Source organism: Lucilia cuprina, chromosome 6 (assembly GCF_022045245.1).
Source record: "Lucilia cuprina isolate Lc7/37 chromosome 6, ASM2204524v1, whole genome shotgun sequence".
In the NCBI taxonomy this organism is placed as follows: Eukaryota; Metazoa; Arthropoda; class Insecta; order Diptera; family Calliphoridae; genus Lucilia; species Lucilia cuprina.
The window spans coordinates 31,084,583-31,104,894 of record NC_060954.1 but is presented as its reverse complement, the minus strand read 5'-3'; the positions used below and the strand labels follow the sequence as shown (position 1 = coordinate 31,104,894).

General features: G+C 27.9%; 1 protein-coding gene across 2 annotated transcripts in view; it reads left to right on the top strand.

Moving 5' to 3' along the window:
- The window catches only part of LOC111685919 (protein dead ringer), a 58,890-nt gene extending 39,777 nt beyond the window's left edge, over window positions 1-19,113 (top strand). Inside the window, exons 6-11 of one of the 2 annotated variants that reach the window (XM_023448203.2) lie at window positions 4,658-4,730; window positions 9,956-10,139; window positions 15,897-16,044; window positions 16,121-16,608; window positions 16,713-17,350; window positions 17,506-19,113. In XM_023448203.2, the coding sequence (XP_023303971.2) occupies window positions 4,658-4,730; window positions 9,956-10,139; window positions 15,897-16,044; window positions 16,121-16,608; window positions 16,713-17,350; window positions 17,506-17,978 (2,004 nt within the window). In that variant the 3' untranslated portion in view covers window positions 17,979-19,113. Of the gene's footprint in view, window positions 1-4,657; window positions 4,731-9,955; window positions 10,140-15,896; window positions 16,045-16,120; window positions 16,609-16,709; window positions 17,351-17,505 lie in introns of both variants that reach the window. The other variant, XM_023448202.2, reaches the window with a different exon arrangement.
- The last annotated feature ends 1,199 nt before the right edge of the window (window positions 19,114-20,312 follow it).

Genomic DNA, 20,312 nt, shown 5'->3' with positions numbered 1-20,312 from the left:
GTTGTATCTATGTGAATTTGTATAATGTTTGTTTGATTGTGCGTACGTTTCTCTATTTTTAGTCGATTAAAGACCTTTGATATTGTAACATCATCGAATTATTAAAAGCGGTTTAACAATAATAAAAATAATAAATAAAAATATCCAACGAAAATAAAAACATCGTGAAATTGTGTACAAATAAAAATAATTAGAAATTCATTAACATACAAATATGAGAATAAATTTAAACAAAATAAATAAATAAGAAAAATATAAGTGAAAACAATCTTAATTTGAAATAAATTAAAGTGAAAAAGCAATTATAAGAAATAAATAAATAAAAGCAACAACAAATAAATTATTCAAAATGTTGATTTCTGAGGATCAAATTCAAGAGGTAATTAAAGCTGGTGTTAATACAACATTCATAAGACCTTAAGAAGTTTTTGAATTTCTTGAAACTTAATGATTAAAAAAAATTTAACATAAAAACAAAAGAAGGAACATAACTCCACTTTATAGTCTCAGGATACTTGTTTTGATTGATATCAAAGTGTTACGCCTACAACACAAAAGTGCAACGGTTAATCACATACATACAAACTTATGGAATAATAAAAAATAAATAATGCGAAAATTTTAAATAAAAATGAAAAAAATAAAAGAAAAGAACTCAACAAGTTATAACAACCGCCCCAACATATGTGAACTAACTTGTATCAAACCATATAGTCTGTCCGTCTATCTGGACCCGCTCATTCACTCACATACATACTTACGTTACATTTTATTTTACTTCTTTCCTCCATCGTAGTAGACATCGCATAATGCGAGAATAGTATTTGTTGCATTCAGCAAATCTGTTGATGTTCAAAATAAACAACGTTTTATGCAACACACTGCTTGCTGCACACGTACATTCATCATTTTTGCAACATTCATTTTATTACAACAAAACATAAATATATCATAAAATGAAGGAAAAAACAAAAGTATAAAAACTTGGCATTTTATTTTTCATTATTTAATACATTTAGAAAATTCTGAAAATGACCACAAAAAACTGAAAAGAAAAATCAAGAAAATCCCAACTTTTTTAAGAAGGAGTTAAAATCTTCAATCATAAACTTATATTAAGGCTCATGATATAATATTGCGCATACATATGTACATAATATGTATCTATCTACCCCACTAACTCTAGATAGACCCCAGTGCAGCAGCTTAAATTTATATGTTCATTGTAGTTTTACCATTTATTAACTTATGCAGTTGATCCTGCCCATTCGTAGATCATTGTTTTATTTGAAATAGAGAAAACAAATCCAAATATGTTTCTCAATATTATACTAGAGAATAAAAGCCGTGAAAGATTTTTCAGTTAAGGATCGCTTTAATGTTTACTATTCATATGAAGTAAAGTTCCTACAAGTAGTTAAATTTATACATTATTTGATATTCTATGTCACATTCCTGAACTTAACTATCCAAACTGGTTCCGATTAGATTAAATTTAAAGAATAATTAAAGTGGCAAAATTTTTTTTAAACAATGAAAGTGGATCAATTTTTTAAAATCACTTTTTATAACAAATATAATTTGCATTGCAAATTATTATTTGTATTGCATTGGTTATTATATTTTCCAATAATTTTTATTACCCAACTATTTATCTAAAAAGCTTATTCACACACAATTACGACGTCTCTAATAATAGCATTTGTCTTCTGAATTAGAAAGCAAATAGTATTTACATATTTCCGGAATTAGACAAATAACTGATAACTAAATCGATTTCTAATATCAAAAATTATTAAACTGTTTAAACGACTTACGATTTGGTAAAGGCCTTTTTATTTCAGACTTTAAGTTCATTCATATGAGTACCTTTTATACATTAAATTCAAACGTAAGTGTTGCTCCTCCCAAAGGCATTATAAATATTAAAAAATATATGTATATACAATAACGAATATAGAAGAAACTATAAGAAAGATTGACTTTTGTATTAGTGTAAATCTCTTTCATATTTATTTTATTTTATTTATTATAACCATATGGATGGCCCGTACTTGTAACCATATTTGTATTTAGATACACCATAAATGTATCTGTGTATTTAGCGAAAAGCATAATGAAAAAATAACTAAATTGAACTTTAACAGAAACAAGGTACGAGAAAAGACTTCGTAAACATGGTACTTAAATGTTTAAAAGCCACACACACATAATTACATGCATATACATATGTATACAGTTTTACCTTTTAAAGATCGCTTAAGAATCAAACAAAACTTTAAACTTTTCGTTTTTGGTTTTTGGGGTAGTGCAACCAACGAGTATCACTCACGATGATGACTGACTAGTGGTGGTGGTGGTACATTAAAAAAATAATAATAAAATGGTAATGGTGATGCATGCCGCGAGCTCATAAAATTTAAATTGAGTTTTGTTTTATTTGTATTGGAAAATACCACCCAGCAAACAACATGCTTATTAATTCAGAAGGGTAATCTTAATAAAGTGGCAACAGAATATTTTTGTTATATTTGATGGGTTATTATTATTATATATTTTTAATTCATTTAAGATACAAAGGGAACACAATTCTTTCCCCAAAATTGTTATTATGATGTAATTACTTTAACCTTTTACTATATCATATAATCTTATTTAAACCTTAAAACCTTAAACTATAGGAAAAATCACTTTGCCGAGAAGTGCCACCAGAACTACAGGGTATACTAAAAAAATACGTACAGATACATATGTAGTAATAAATTAATTTTACTTATGCGTTCGTCCACCTTTTTTTCATATATCTTCATACAAGTTTACGATCATATTTATCATAAAAATATTTGTATAAATATTTAATATTAAAAACAAAAAATTTTTCAATTAATTACATATGAAATTTAATGTTTAATTAGATTTCAATTAAGAATTCTTATGTTGTTTTTATAAAATTTTCATTAAATTACTTATTATCAAAAATATTCATTATCAATTTAAGTTTTCAATAAGTCTCAATTTAAAATTCTTATTTATTTTTTTAAATTTAAAGTTTTTACAACATTTTCGATATTTTAATTTAAACAAATTTCCTTTTTGGGAATTTAAATAAGATAATTTGTACAAGTTTTAATTTTTCATACTTTGGTTGGTAGGATTTGACATAATTTGTACAAGTTTTAATTTTTTATATTTTGGTTGGTAGGATTTGACATATCTGGGAGTAGATCTTGAAAACGCTTTTTTATACCCCAAATTTATAAAAATATAAGTGTTCATATAAGTATTTATTTATGCATATATGCACAATCTTTCAAGAGATCGTTTATAAAGACATACAAGTATTTGTTTTTATTTGTTTAGCGAATGAGTAAACTGAGAGGAGCTTTTTTGATTACAGGGTTCATCAAAATACATATTTACTAAAAGCAGTCAGCTTCAAATTACACTCGTTTAAATACTCTATAGTCGGAGTCAGATGATGATGTGCGTGTTGCAGCAAACAACATTTATTTTATAACCGGTAGCTAAGCACACGTTATGACCATAATTTGCAGTTTTAACACATAATTGAGACAAATTAATGATTTTCAAAAATATTTTTGTCTTACTTTTTGTTTTGTTAAGTACAACTATTTATTTATTTGCGTTTACGTACGATTGGTTTGTTTGCCATCTACCATCTCCCTACAGCATGTGTATGTGTGTCGGAACAGGCAGATCATTTGATTAGTGTCATAACTGACACTTAAGTAGGTGATCCTCATTTATAAGTATAATCCTTGGTAATGCCACCCTTAATTAGATGTATTCACAATGTTGTTATTAGTTTTGTTTGTGTGAAAAGAAAATATCACAACAAATTAAAAATCATTTATGTTTCCACACCTTTTTTACGGATAATAACTAGTTACTCGTACACAAAGGTAAAAATCTACAATATGTTGACAACCACCAATGATCTTTGTTTTTCTCGTTCTCTCTCTATATAAGTCTATACCTTTGCCATTCTAAGCACTAATGTTGAACATTATTGTCAGTACAACTACCACCCTGTGAGCAGTATAAAACAGAAAAACAAGATTAAAAATAAAAACCCCTGCGCTACCGTGGTGCTCAACTGATGTCGGTATACATCAGACTCTGTTCGATAATGATCTTATCTTTTGGGCACAAAATGAATATCTTGTCATGAAATTTGCGGGTTATTGTTGTCGTATTTTTCTTTTGTTATCTTGGTTGTTGTGATTGTTTTGAGTGTTTAGCTCACCGAAAGATAGATAGATACAACAAATTACCTTTTATTGTTTTTGTTACTGTTGTTTCATTTCATTCGCATCTCTGTTAATTCATTGATTTACATTTTTTTACTGAATGCACAGAATTGGCGCACGCTGACACTTGAGGGTTAATAATGATAATAATAGTACCATTGTGTACTTTATACACACATGCATACCATTTTGTACATTATTGACTTGTGGAGGGAGGGTCGGTAAAAAAAATAATATTAATCATTTATCTATTGTAATTGAGTGTTTATGCTTCTCAATTCAATTACTTATATAATACGATGTAATATAACATAAATATTATTTATTGATCTTTATTAATTTATACAATAATTATTTATAATTTTCTTATTTTGTTTTAATTATAGCTATACGAGATCAATGATGATCCCAAACGTAAAGAGTTCCTTGATGATCTATTTTCATTTATGCAAAAGAGAGGTGAGTTTCTAATAAATATTGTATTTTGTTTACTTTTGATATTATAAAGAATTTCAATGCCATCAAATATACAGAGGAGGGAGAAAAGAATATTGTTTTTATTGTCAATGTTTTGGCTTCCCTGCCAAAACATTGAATTTAGGAATGATCGAGGAAAATGTTTATTTAAAGGCGTCTGTCTCATTATACATTTCATGCATTTTTATTATGAGTATTATGACTGGCCATAAAATTATTTATAAATGCATTAAATATTACTGTTGTTTTACATTAAACAAAAACAACATTTATTCATTCCACAAAAAAAAAAAAAAAAACAAAATAAATAAATGAATAATAAACCGCATAAATGATTAGTGATGTTAAGTACTTTTATCTCGGTATAAATTCTGATTTTTTATTTAGTACTTAATACATAAACATACTACTGGTGCTTCAACACTTTAACACACATATTCAAAATACTATTTCTTTGTCCTTGGGATTTTTTGTTTAATTTTCAAGAAAACTTAATAGTACTTTTATAAGTCCAACTTCTTTTAATTTATTTTAAGATAAGTACTAACGTACAAAAAGGTCGTAACAATGATCATCATCAGCAACATCAGCACTTGCTGAGTTTTCCTTTTTTGTTTTTTGGTTTTATTATTTAAATTATTACTATTTGGATATCTCTTTCTTTCTTGTACGTTTAGTCTGTCTAATGTGGACATATATTCATTCCTACATTGGGGGGGAAATAAAATGAACATTTTCATTAAAATCTCAAGCACATCAACGTCAACATGATTGCTAATGACATGATCAACACTTGAACGATTCGTCACTTCTAAAGTCATTCATTTCATTCTCTGTCTGTAGGTTCGTCTGTCCGTCATTGAATTCGTTTTTATTGCCCAACGTGCTCACACTCTTAGGCATTCATTTATACATCGTTTTTGGATTTTTGAAATACGGTTGGATGCTGCAAGAAGCATTCATTCGGTGGCATTTCAAATTAAAATAATTTCCAATGTACATTCTACAAACACAAATACATAATTGTTGTAGTTATTTCTCTTTTGAGATGTTTTTAATAATAAAAATTATGTTAATTAAATGTCAAATGAACGTTAATGTTCACTTCGTAAATGTGAAACAAAAACACACAAAAAAAATATCAAAAAATAAATAAATACATAATTTTAAGATTTTTAAAAATATTTCAGTCAGTTAAAGAGGAAAAGAAATAAATTTATTTTCTTATTAATTTTTAAGTTTAAGTGTTTTATAATGAATTTTGAACGTGACATTGCAGCAGCTCATTTCATTTACTGATTATTAAAATGTAGTTTATTATTATATTCATTAAAATTTACATATAATTTCATTGATTTATTTGCAAAGTCGTTGAAAGATAAAAACGATATTTTTTTAAAAAATAATATTATTTTTTCACAGAATTAAAAAAAAATATTTTAAGCTACATATGTGCATCCATAAGAAAAAAATTATTTGTCTAGCCTATAAAAGTTTTTTTATTGTTTTCAAACTAATTGCCTACTGCTGAAATCATAAGACCTTAACATTACTTTTATAACATCTTTATTTATTGCACCGAGAAATTAAAATCAAATATTTATTATTCATTTACAATATGTGTAAATACTTTATGTAACTCTATGTAAAATTAATACATAAATATAATTAAAAAAAAAAACACATTGTACATCTCATTCACATTTTCACTATTCAATATTGTATCCATCAGACCATGTGACATAATATGTCACCTCATAAATGTTAATTTCAAAATGTTTTCATATTAAAAAACTAATATTCTTTATGACATTTGATGCATTTAAGGAAGATTTTGTTCGTTTAATAAATTCCTAAAAAATACATATTCATAATTTATACATCCATACATGCATACTTTGGTACATACTATACAAATGTAAAAGAAGAATAAAAACAGTAATTAAAAAAACATACAATTTTAAGTGCAACCTAAAATACAAAATTTTTAATGGTTTACTAGAACTAAAAAAAATATTCTTTATATCAATCAAATTACAAAATATAATGACATTTTGACAATTCATTGAATCGTGACAACATTTTCTTTATAAATCCGCCATTAGTGTGTAACATACATATATTCATATAACAATATCTATTCTTATTACTTAATATAATATTTCTTTTGGCTTTAGTAATTATATCTATATTTGTGTGTGTATGTGTTTTGTAAAATCGTAATTGATGCTGCAAGAAGAAATTAATTTGAACGAATGCATGAATAAAACACATGTTACACATCTTGTCGACGTGATGGTTCACGATCACACAATTACTCCTGCCACTACTGCTCTGATGACGATTATTTTTTGTTGGTTCCTTTTCAATAAAATAATGATTGAAATGACACATTAATGTCTGAGTGATTGTGTCTGGGTGTTATAGGTTTGTGTGAACATGTACAAGAAACATTAAGAACAAAAATTAATGTTTAATTAAAATAAAAACACCTCGTTCCTACAAATAAATAATAATACTAACGAATGTGTGCAAGACCCCCTTTTAGTTGAGTAGTTTTTTTTTAATTTATGTTATTTAGCGTATTAAATTTCATTGATTTTATTTATTTTGGGTCTTTGGAATCGGTACTGAATATACTCTTGACGTAACCAAATACAGAAGGACACATACATAAAAGTATAAAATACTCGTGAATGTACGACCCTTGAGAAAAAGACATCAAAGTCTTCTGATATAAGTTTTTAGAATATTCCTACTGCCTGCTACCAGTGATTATATGTCACACAAAAATGTCGTATAAAAAATACCATATTATGGCTTTTTTTGTTGGTATTGTAATACACTTTTAATTTAATAATGATTGTGTAGTTTGTAAAATGAAAAAAATATATATTAGTTTCTTTGCCAGGTTATTTCTCGATTTCTGAAATATCAAATAATTTAGTAATTGTTAAAGAGATTAATTAATAATTAATTTCAATAATAATTATTATTCAGCAAATATTGGCACACGCGTATAAAAAGAACTCGAAAGACTAGGACTGGTCTAGAACTAATTGAAATATATGAATAAAGACTAATTCCAAACTACTCTCTTGCTAAAATTATGGAAATGTGTACATGATCCTAGGTATGCCTCTATGAAATAGATCATGTAGTTTTATAATGTTTACTAGTTTTGGGATCACCTAAATGTTATATTAATAACACTGACATCTTTGTTCGAATCTAAAAGACTTTTAAGTGAATTTTAAATCGAATTAAATTTAAAATGGTTTTAGGCGTCAGCGCCATCTATGAATAGAAAAAAATATTTTGCATTTAGGTACTTATAAGAATTTTTATTAAATTCGAATTAATACATTAGAGATATGTATTTATGACAATTATGAGCTCAAAGCCATATTCAGGGGTTACAGTTGTATGGGAGTTAGTAGAAATAATAGAACGATTTTAACCACTTTCAATTTATTTTATACTAAGAATGTAATTTAAGTATTTTTGGATATAATAAACATTATAGGGCATAAAAACGAAAATGTATTAATATAATTAATTTTTACATATAAGTAGGCTTATTATAACTACTTGTCAATAACTAATCTAGAGGGATGATCTGATCTCCCTACCCTTTATCGGTATCATTTTATAAAATATCAATTATAAAATAGAAAAACACATCGACACTACAAAATCCTAACTTAAGTTATTGGTAAGTTATAATAATGGGTCTTTGTGTAATTCAAACCATTAAAAGGTCAGAAAGTTTACCGCAATTCTAATGATCCGCTCCATAAACAAAATTATTATGGAAAACTAATAAATAACATACAAACAATTGTAGTATTTATGTATGTATATGCATTGAAATACAGATCATTATTATATATGTAGCTATAATTACTTTTTTACTTTTGGTAATCATTAAATAAAATCGAATGATTAAATATTTAATTATTTTCTGTTTTTTTTTACGATTGCCAGCAATTGATTGTTAATTGTTTTACTATCTCAGTTTTATATTGTGCGAGTGTTTTGTTTAAAATACATTTGTTGGTGCATAAATTGACTTTTTATATAAATATTTTTTTTTATTTTGAAGTTTCTGAGTACAACAATCAACATGTCCATCAACCTTGCTATTTCAGTTTCAGTTATTCATCATTAATATTTAGTATGATCTTCATATGCACCACACACATGTAGATACATATAGTTGTACTCATTGATTTATTTCCATATTTACATTCACATGTATGTATGTAAGTATGTATGATCTACAAACATATTTTGATTGATACCTTTAGGGCCAACTCCAAAAAACAACATATATCACGAGGAGTACATATCACGTCAAAATACAACCATCCATCGATCGAACGATTCAAACTGCCACACACACAAATACACTTGCAATATTATTGTTGTTTATACTTGTACGTTTTAAGTAGATCACAACTCACTAAATATTTTGAGCGATGCCAAAAAAAAAACAGATCGAAAAGACAAAAAACATAAATGTTGCACCAACAACAACACCAAGTTCCCTGAACTGCCTGCAAACGTTTCATTTCATTTGTAAAAATCAAATGAAATAAAATGCAACTATTAAATTTTAAAGAAAAAAAAAAAACGTTTAACATAATGAAACTACAAATTACTTTTTTTGTTTATTATAAATTGTTTCTGTTTTCATTTCATTAATTTGTTGTTGATGTTTTTTGTTCTTTTTATTGTTTATCGATTTAGTTTATTGCTTTTATTATTATTGCTGTTTTTGTTGTTGGCTATAATGTGTGAGGGTGTTTAAAGATCTACTTAAGATCATTAAATTGTTTTTAATGTTTCTCTGATAATTTATACTCTTTTCATATTGTTTGGTATTAAATATTTTCTGTATAGGTACATATATATGAACCTATACTTAAATACATACAAATAAAATGATGATAAATTTAAAAATGTTTTTAATTTAAATGAGTTACAAATTAATCATATTATTTTTAAATAATATTTTTACGAAAACCATCTCCGTGGGAAGTTTGAAACTCGAATTTTACAACAGATATCTTATTATATATAGCTGTAATATGTTTATTTAAAATATAAGAATGATTATTTCTTTATTTAATACAATTATTTCCCAATATCAATATACATATTTGCAATTATTTAATATATTATTTTTCTTAAAAATTTTCTAGGCACACCCATTAATCGTTTACCAATAATGGCTAAATCAGTATTGGATCTTTATGAACTGTATAATTTAGTGATTGCCCGAGGAGGTCTTGTCGATGTTATTAACAAAAAGCTATGGCAGGAAATTATAAAAGGACTTCATCTGCCATCTAGTATAACAAGTGCAGCGTTTACACTACGAACACAGTAAGTTATATACATGTTTATATTTTGCCTTTTCATATTTTTAATATATACTATAGATATGTACATACATATGTATGTAGGTACTTGTACTAAATAAATGACAGTAAAATTTATTAAATAATGGGTAAATTTTCCACATCAAACAATTTTACTACATATTTTAATATTTAAACAGCAACAAAAATACTAAACTAGAAAACAACTACAAACAAAATAAAAAAATTATATTGTATTTCATGTAAAAAAACATGAAAAGATGGCAGATTATGACAAACCACAATGAAATTAGTTTTTAAACAGACGTTTATTGTCTAACAACAATAAAAATGTAAAATAATAAAAAGGTTACAGCAACAACAGCAGCAGCAGCAGCAGCTTGAACTAAGTTGGCAACTAAATATCATACATTGTACTCAACTCTATTGCTGTAACAATAAAACAAATCTCTGGCAAATAAAGGATTTTCTGGAGAATGTATGTAGTTGTTATTCTTTATTATTTAGTTTATATTATTGTTGTCGTCATCGTTATTATTGACAAAGCAGAACTTTCAAAGTATCACAACATTAATAGAAAATTACATTCTAAATATAAACTGATGGTTTCAAAACCTAAACCACAATCTTACGGTTATTTTGAAATGTTTACTATAACTATGTTCAACCATATTTTTTACGCGTTTTTATACGTTATTTCCATTATTTCTATTTTTCTTTTTATTTTTATAACACAGTTTTTGCTTTTACTAAATATTAAAAATACTAAAATTTAATTCATAATTTATAGTTTATTTCGCTCTTTTGCTGTATTAAAAGCAACATTGTAAAAAGGAACACAATATTAATAAATATTAAATCCCGTGTGCGTTTGAATAGGTATGGTGTTAGTAGTAATTGTAGTTGTTGTTGTGTCTTATAAATTTTAAGGCCCGCCATCGGTTTGTCAGCCAGTCAATCATGTTTCAAACTCTATTTTTATGCGTCTCTATGTCTCGGTCTATAACTAAGACCAACACCCAGAAAACGAACAAAACAATAAATGAGAAAAAAAAGAGGAAATACGAACTTTAGTTTTTTTGTCGATTTTCCATTGAAAAAGGTGGTAGTAACGGTGTAATAATAACACTGGAAATTATCAGAGGTGGTCGGTCGGTTGTTGGTTTTTTATAGGCAGTTTTTCGGATGGTTGATTGTCTAGTTTAGCACGGGTTGGTTGTATGTGTCAATGACTTGACGAGAAACACTCGTGGCAGATATTAGGTTTAGATTTAAGCAAACCTCAATGCTAAAGCTAGCTTTAGTTTTCTGTTATAGTGGATTTATGTAAAAAAACATTGCGGACAATTAAGGTGTTTTCTGAAAATTACAACCAAATCATCAACTCAAAATATAGATTTTATGTGCATACAATTAAAAGTAAAACTACCCATATATGTACTTACAAATGTGAATAAAAATGGCGTTCATAAAATTAATTATATTATATACTTTCATTTATGCTTTTATTTTAATTTTTCTATTAACGTTCATATATACATATATATTCACATTTGTTTGTATGATACATTCATGAATACAATTACGAGCTTAATGTAATTGTACTCATTTTATTTACGTGTGTTACAATAACCAACCAACCACCAATAGCTGCGCTTGACTCACTGAATAACAAGTTTATTTGTTAAATAAAAATTAAATATATTCATACATACATACATACATACATACATACATACATACATACATACATACATACATACATACATACATACATGCACTCATAGATACATTCATGCATATGTATGTATATTTATTGTATCCCAGCAGTTTAACCAGATTTACTGTATCAGTTTTATCGCCAAATAACTTGCTTGACTTCAATTTTCATATATTTAAGCATTTTTTTTTGACAAATAATATGACTGGAAATCAATTGCCAATTTAGTATCTTTAGGTATTAAATAATCGTATTTTAGAAGTTATACTTCTTGAAGTCAATTATTTAAAATTACAATTTCAAGGGAGCATTTCCGTTTACAATCTTTCTTATTTTAATGCCCATTTCATACTACTTACTTAAAAAAGTGTCATATAATATGTTCTACAACAAGGGGAAAATAATTAACTAAATCGCGACAATCTCTCCGAACTGCTGGGTTGTACGAGTTTACGTACGTGTAATGATGTATTTACTGTATTTTTTTATAACAATATAATACATACTCGTGTATATTTTCTCACAGTTTTCATTTTGAACTTGTGTTTGTACAATGATGAATTGAACTTAAACATTGAATAGTTCCAGTGCCAATTATTTTCATTCATTTTACACTGGTATATATTCCAGTTCACGTTTTACCATTCATTTATTGTGTTTCGCATAGTGCATTGGTTCATATACATATGTATATTTTTGAGAAGCTAATAGAGTGAAAACATTTTATAATTAGTATTTATATTTTTAGATTTTAATAAAGGTGTTAAATATAACCAGGAGATCATGTTATATGCGGACATACATATTTTTATTTATAAAACTTGAGTCCATATTCAAAGTATGTATTAAAAAATGTATAAATTTTTAATATAGGTCTAAATTTATGACTTATATTAGGATTTCTAATAGTAAACCGTTTATGGTAAAACTTCTATTTTCATGTGAGGGCTTATCTTTAAAGAATCTGACTATCATGATGACTACATAATTTGTATACATAAATGTATACAATAGAAAAATAATTCGGAAGAACTTGTACGAGGACTTAATAGATACAATTATAATACAAATGAATCATTTAGACATAATTTCCGAATTACAAAATTGTGTGTATACATATTTGCAGGTCCAGTTAAAAGATTGAATCTACATTGTAAGAAATTACAAAACAAAAAAAAAACATATTAATTTTGTTTTTAAAGCCTGCCCTAATTCAATCAACACTGTTTTCAAAGTCTATTACAATAAATTAGAATGTGTATGTGTAATACCTATAAGTGTATGTGTACTTAACTCTTTGATATTAAGCGTCACTGCCAGTTGCATGCATTAAAAACAACAATTTAAAAAATAATTTTCATAAGAATTTTATTTAACTTTTTTATGGTAAATATGAATTTTTCATAAATTTATCATCATTCGTAGACATGCCTAAATCAACATTACAACTAATATTTATACTATTCATACAAACATACTTACAATATAAATATATGTATTTATGTGATGTTGCACGGTGATGTTGCATGGTGCATTTTCACACACACACACACATATACACACCCTCTCATATACAGTAATATACTTGAAAATTCAAATGAAATTCATTGTACTCGAACAAAATAAAAAATAAAGTGACACAACAAAATGCTAATAAGATGATAATGATGACAACAACGACAATGATGGCAATGATGCGTTGTGATGATAATCTTGGTTGGTAAGATGTAATGGTTGAATTATTTTTACCTTTCAAGACTTTTTCATCTAGACACTTTTACCACAAATAATAAAAATGTACAATAGAACGAAAAAAATTCAACTCAACAAACAAATAAACGTTTTATTTAGTCATTTAAACATTTTGTATTTGACTTTGAAAAATAATTATTATTTTTGCTAATGCTATTAATTGCATGTGTGATGTGATATGTATATGATCAAATGTTATGTCCACCTAAAATATTACCCAGTAAATCTATCGGAGCACCCGTTCACAACTATCAAATATTTGACAAAAGACATTACAAAATTTTTTTATAAAAATAAAAACTTCGTTGGTATTTATTTATTAGACATGTTGACTTAGTTGTTTGCATAAAAATTACAAAACAACCATTACATTTTTCAAAACAAATCATTGTTTGTATCAAAACTTTTACTACAAGATATAGCCTTTTCTTATTTAATTAAGTTTTCAAAGAGATACACAAACATATTACTCAAATCTTATCGAAACTACCTTTTTGTTTTTTGAGTTGTGATAGTCTTTTTGCAAACGAGCTAGTTTTTTCGTATTTTTTTTAAGTTTGATTTTATGTATTGTATATGACTTGCAATGAATATTCGTAATCATGCTTATTAATAATTAGCATCATATCTTGCACTGTGGGCAAAAGTTAATATATTTCTTACATAAATTTTAATTATTAAAATTTTAAAGACTTTAAGGGGATATAAAGTGATAAGTATAAAAAATTTTAATTCTGAAACTAGAACGAGTTTTAGTGATGAGATGTGATGTTTTTGAACAAGAATCTGTATCTTAACAAATGAGAGACTTTATAAATTTATGCCATATTATTTGTTTTGGTACCATTGTGCAGTATTTTGGTGTTAATATAAAAGAGTTAAAGAAAAATCTTCCTTTTCAACTGTTATGTTTACTTGATAATTCACAGAAAGTGTAGTCATGAACAAACAACATTCTCACAAATATTAAAAAAACATAAAAAATACACATGCATTGCACAACCAGACACAAAGGATATTGATGCAAAAGGTACATTCATACGTACTCATTGAACGAACAAATGAACCGACTAACAGACAGACAAACAGTTAAACAACATCTTAAGACTTAAATGAATCTTGGTTTTTTGTTTTACAAATAACCATTATATGTATGTATATGAATATAATGAAAATTAAATAGTTTTTACGTATAACATATATGTATACAATCATGCATTCACACATCTTTACATACATATCTATGTTCATAGATACAAACATTTCCACACAAACACACACATACATATGTATGTATGTGCATTGTACATACATTTATTGATTGAGTTCTTAAGTGTTTATTAAATTAAATGCAAAATATTGCATGTATGCGTTGATGAATTATAAACAAAAGCCAAAAGCAAAGCAAATAATACAATATTAACAAAAACAAAGAAAAGACCAACAAAAAATTTACATACCTTTAATAATTGTGTTTGTCAGAAGCATAAAAGAATTCCCTCTCAGAATAATAATTTAATAATTAGTTTATTAAAAATTAAACTATGTTCTGTATACATACGGTCTATACGGTACTTCTTATATTCATAATGATCTTACTTGACCCTAGCTTTCTACATGAAATTAAACATAAATAAAAATAGATACATACATATTCATACATATATGAATATTTCATTACAAATTACATTTTAAACATACTTTTTTATAACTGGTGTGGAGATCCTAGTTTAACTTGATAAATAATTTCAAATCAGTGCAAACATTTAATTTTGTAAAAATATTTAAATATTAAATTACTTTAAATATGCTGCAATGAAGAAAACATGTTAAAACTTTTCGACTTCTCCCGCTTGTTCATACATATTTGAAATGATCATTAACGTAAAAAAAGCAGAGATGAAAGATTTTTATTTGTGTTTGCAGAAAAAAAAACGCTACAGGTGGTATTTTATCAAGCATACGCACGTACCAATTGACTGACAATGATAAAAAATTCTTTTTGCATCAGACTTGTGCCAATTTGGCAGTTTTTATAAACAAAAAGTTTTAAATAATTTTCATAATTAATTTTCGATTACTTTTTTTAATAGATCACAATAAACATTAGTATAATCTTTTAAAAATGTATACATTAAAAATTATTTATGCCAAATTTCCAATCTAAAAATATACACTTTTATGAGATAATTTAATCTAAAGCTTGCTATAGAGTGGCAATTTCTCACCTCAACGCAGGTTAAAATTCAAATTTGTTTATTAATTTTTTTTTATAAATTTTAATTATAGATATATGAAATATTTGTATCCCTATGAATGCGAGAAGAAGAATTTAAGTACCCCAGCGGAACTACAAGCTGCTATTGATGGAAACCGTCGGGAAGGTCGTCGTTCCAGTTATGGTCAGTATGAAGCAATGCACAATCAAATGCAAATGGTTAGTATAAATAAGTACTTTTAAATACACATTTTAGACTTACCATCTCCTTCTCTCTCTTAACCTCTTTGAACAGCCTCAAATGGCGCGCCAATCGTTGCCAGGCGGCATGCAACAGATGTCCCCATTAGCTTTGGTAACACATGCGGCTAACAATCAACAGGCTCAGGCTGCAGCAGCAGCTGCGGCTGCACACCACAGACTGATGGCACCTTCGTTTGGTCAAGTGCCGAATTTGGTAACACAGGAAATTGAGCAGCGTATGATCGAATATTTAAAGTTAATTCAAGTGAAAAAGGAACAAAATGCCATGAGCAACGGTTCGGGTCCTATGGGTCTTTCGCCTCACCATCAGCATCAACAGCAGTCACAATTACAACAGCAGCGTCAGAGATCCCAAAGTCCTGAGGGCAACCCAGGCATGAATGCGTTGGAAATGTCACGTGTGGCATTATGGCAAATGTACCAAAACAATACATCTCCACCAGCTTCTGTGAATACCTCACCACAAGGTGGCGCGGGTAGCGTAAATACAAATAATGGCGGCAGTCATGATGTTCAACGGTAAGTTGAAAATTTACAAATTGTCTGTCTTAACAAAGACAACAATCATTGAAATGTTGAATTTATTTTCACCTTTGAAATTTTAAACATTTTTATTCAAGTAGCGAAGCCATAAACCTGTCGGATTCACCACCAAATCTCACCTCAATAAAACGTGAGCGAGAACGAGAACCTAGCCCGGAAATGAGTGAACATAATGATTTTCACCACCAACCTCCTCCAGCAAAACGTGCCGGATTTCCTGCCAGTTTCTATTTACCACCAGGCATGAGCGGCATGGCTGCTGCCGCCGCTGCTGCCAACTTCCATTACAAAGGTGGCCAGCACGATTCTGATGCTGAGGCTGATGAAGAAAACGATGATGATGAAGGCGACCATAATACAACTGCAAATTCCTCGCACGATGACCCAAATGAACGCCAGCATTTAAATGGCAGTTCACTCCGAGCACCACGACACCATGGCAGCAATAGCAGTGTTCACAATGATAAGTCTGACGATTCAGCCATTGAAAATTCTCCCTCCACCTCAGCGGCATCGGCTGGCAATGGCCAAATTTCTCCGGTATCCACTAAGAAAATTCACTTGTCAAAACAGACACAACAACACCATGCTGCAACGGCGAACAACAACACTGGTAGCACACTTGCTGATAATATGACGACTGGTAAATCTACCTCGCTGGGTCCATTCGAGGCGTTGAACTTACTATCTGGAATGCAATTTCGTGTAACACGAAACGGTATGTATAACAAATCGTATACTTTGGAGGATATTGCAAACTCGATATCGTAGAAGCATTTAAACTATATCTTAAATCATTGTTTTTAAAAAAAATACATTCAGTTATACATTATTTGTGTTACAATTTAAATTATTATTTTGTACCCCTTTCAGGTACCAATTCTAATGGCGAACAAGAGTTAATGGTTAACCTTGAATTAAACGGTATTAAATACTCTGGTGTACTTGTTGCAAACACATCAAATCAAACAATGATATCAACTGAAACAACGACGTCGACATCCACATTGTCGGTAATCGATGACAACAGCTTCAGTAATAACAAAAATGTCAACAATTCTAACAAAAGCGAAAAAAACATCACAAACTGTAATCGCAAGAACGGCAGTCACTGTCACAGTCCCAAGGAAGACAAGGATTTAGTCGTTGCCATGGATGCAATGGAAGACACAAGTGCATTGACAATGCGTGATACAGAAACACCACCAAACACATCCATGACAACCACAAAAACAACACTATCAACAAATCAAACAAATGCTGTCATAGCAAATGGTCCCAACCCTAGTAGTAGCAGTAGCAATAGTAACTCTAATACACTCAAGGATGCCCTAATAACATCATAGAAACATACACACATAACCACACATACACACGCTTGCAAATAGACAGACGTATGTATGTATATAATCAAGTTGTTAAATAGAGTTAAATAAGGACCTTGAATACATTGTGTTGCTGTGCTGTTAAAAAAGGAAACGAACAAAAATGAACTGTCGGAAGCATGTAAATGGAGAGATGAAAAAACTAAAATAAAATAATATAAAAGAAAAATACAACATTAACAAGCAGGTAAACAAGTGACTGACAAGAATCAAACATCATTTTAAACTTGAAAATTTATTTAAACTACTATAACTATAACGACATCAGCAAAAGAAAACAATCGAAGAGTGCGAAGGATACAGCAACAAAAAATACCAACAAAGGAATATGAATAAATTCACAGAACCACACATAAACATGTATGTACTTGCTTACGTCACTTTACGCAAATATCCAAGGACGAACATAATGATCAAGAGGACTTGGTATGTCCAGTGGTATTTAACCTTAATGTTACATTTTAAAAAGGGACCAAAACCAACAAACGAAATGGACTTGTTGCCCTTAAGTGAAATACACACATTCAACGTTTACAATGTATGTTTGTTTGTTTGATGAATCGGGATGGATTTTCTAACTAAATACAAACGCACACTCATACTCCTAAAAAGTCCTTAAGAGTAGACGACATATCAACTCTACTCAAATAAGTTTGTACCAAAGGAAAGTTAGAAAAATAATAAAACTAAAATTATATTAAAACCTCAAGAGCAACGACAGCAACAATAACAACTACTACTAGAAAAACTCTACAGCATGATATGATTTTTAATTAAAACAAAAACAACAGAAAATTACACAAAAATGAAAAAGGAAAAAAAGTACAAGGGATCCAAATCATCCATCCAGCCACTCATTTCCACTTCATTCACATGTGGAAAATACACATGTGTATGAAACCCATTGACACACACATACATATTTCCAATGCTGCGATAGTATTGTTTGAGAATAAAAATTTTGTAAATATTTGTATTTGTTTGAAGGATCAAACAAAAATTGTATTTAAGTTTAAAAAACTCTAACCTTAATCTAACATTTTCAATTATTTCCATAATTAAGAAAATAAAGAATTTACACACAAGTTAAGCAAATAAAAACCGAAAAAAACATTAAATTAAAATATATCATAGACCGACTTTAAATCTATATAAATATATCCAATATACTACCTATATATATGCGATAAACAAAAAAAATAAATAAAAATAAAACATTTATAGTTTAATTAAGTTAGTATTAAATTAAAAATTTAATCTATATTAAACATTATTTAAATATTCTTATTATTATATAATAAAATAGATGATATACATGTGTAAGTACACAACAACTAAAAAAAAAACAACATTAACAAAATTATATTTGTCTTAATTGTTTGAAAAAGAAAACAAAGAGAGAAAATATATAAAATAAATACTTAAATAAATATAGAATGTTGTATAAAATTCAAATAAAATTTCAAAGAAAACAAAAATAAATAAATCCTTTGTAGATTATATTACAATTTATTTCTATGGTTAAATATCATACGATCTAATCGATATTTTTCAACATTTGGGATTATTTCGATCTGAAATTACTATTTTTTTTAACAAAATGGGCTTTTGTTCTATCTATTAAATAGCCCTATACCACCGTGCGACAAAAAATAAAAAAGTCGTTAAACACAAACTAATCCTATGCCCTTTTTAAATGACTTCAAAGTTTTAAAAAGTATATTTTAAAATTCTTCTACTGATAAGTTTCCTGGACGTAATTCTTAAGAATTTTTCAATCTTTGTTCGTTAAGGATTTTATATTCGGAATCATATTACTCCCAAGATAACTGGGTCTTATTTCGGCGAAAGCCGGACAATGGCGAAGAAAGTGCTTCAGAGTTTCGTTGTCACTTCTACATTCGTCTGAATCCGCTCGTCTATAAACCTAAGTGTCCTCTCAGAATACTACAATCAAATTAGCCTCAGATTTGTTCATTTTAAGTAGAAAATTAATATAGAAATTTTACGAGCTTGATTATTTATAAGGGAATACAACTAAAAAAGTATAATTTCATAGAAAAAATCGAGCTACCACATTTTTTGGAAAATCACACTTTTTGTTTAGTTTTCAATTAAAATAAAAAAAAAAAATTCAATTAAAATAAAAAAACAATCACAATAGTTGATTTTGTATGGAACACCTGTTCAATGTTTACAAAATTTCATCAACAAATTTGACAAAAGAGGAATTTTTTCACGACAAATAAGTTAGTGAACGAAAAAAGTGGAAAGGGAACATATTTCACGTGAAAT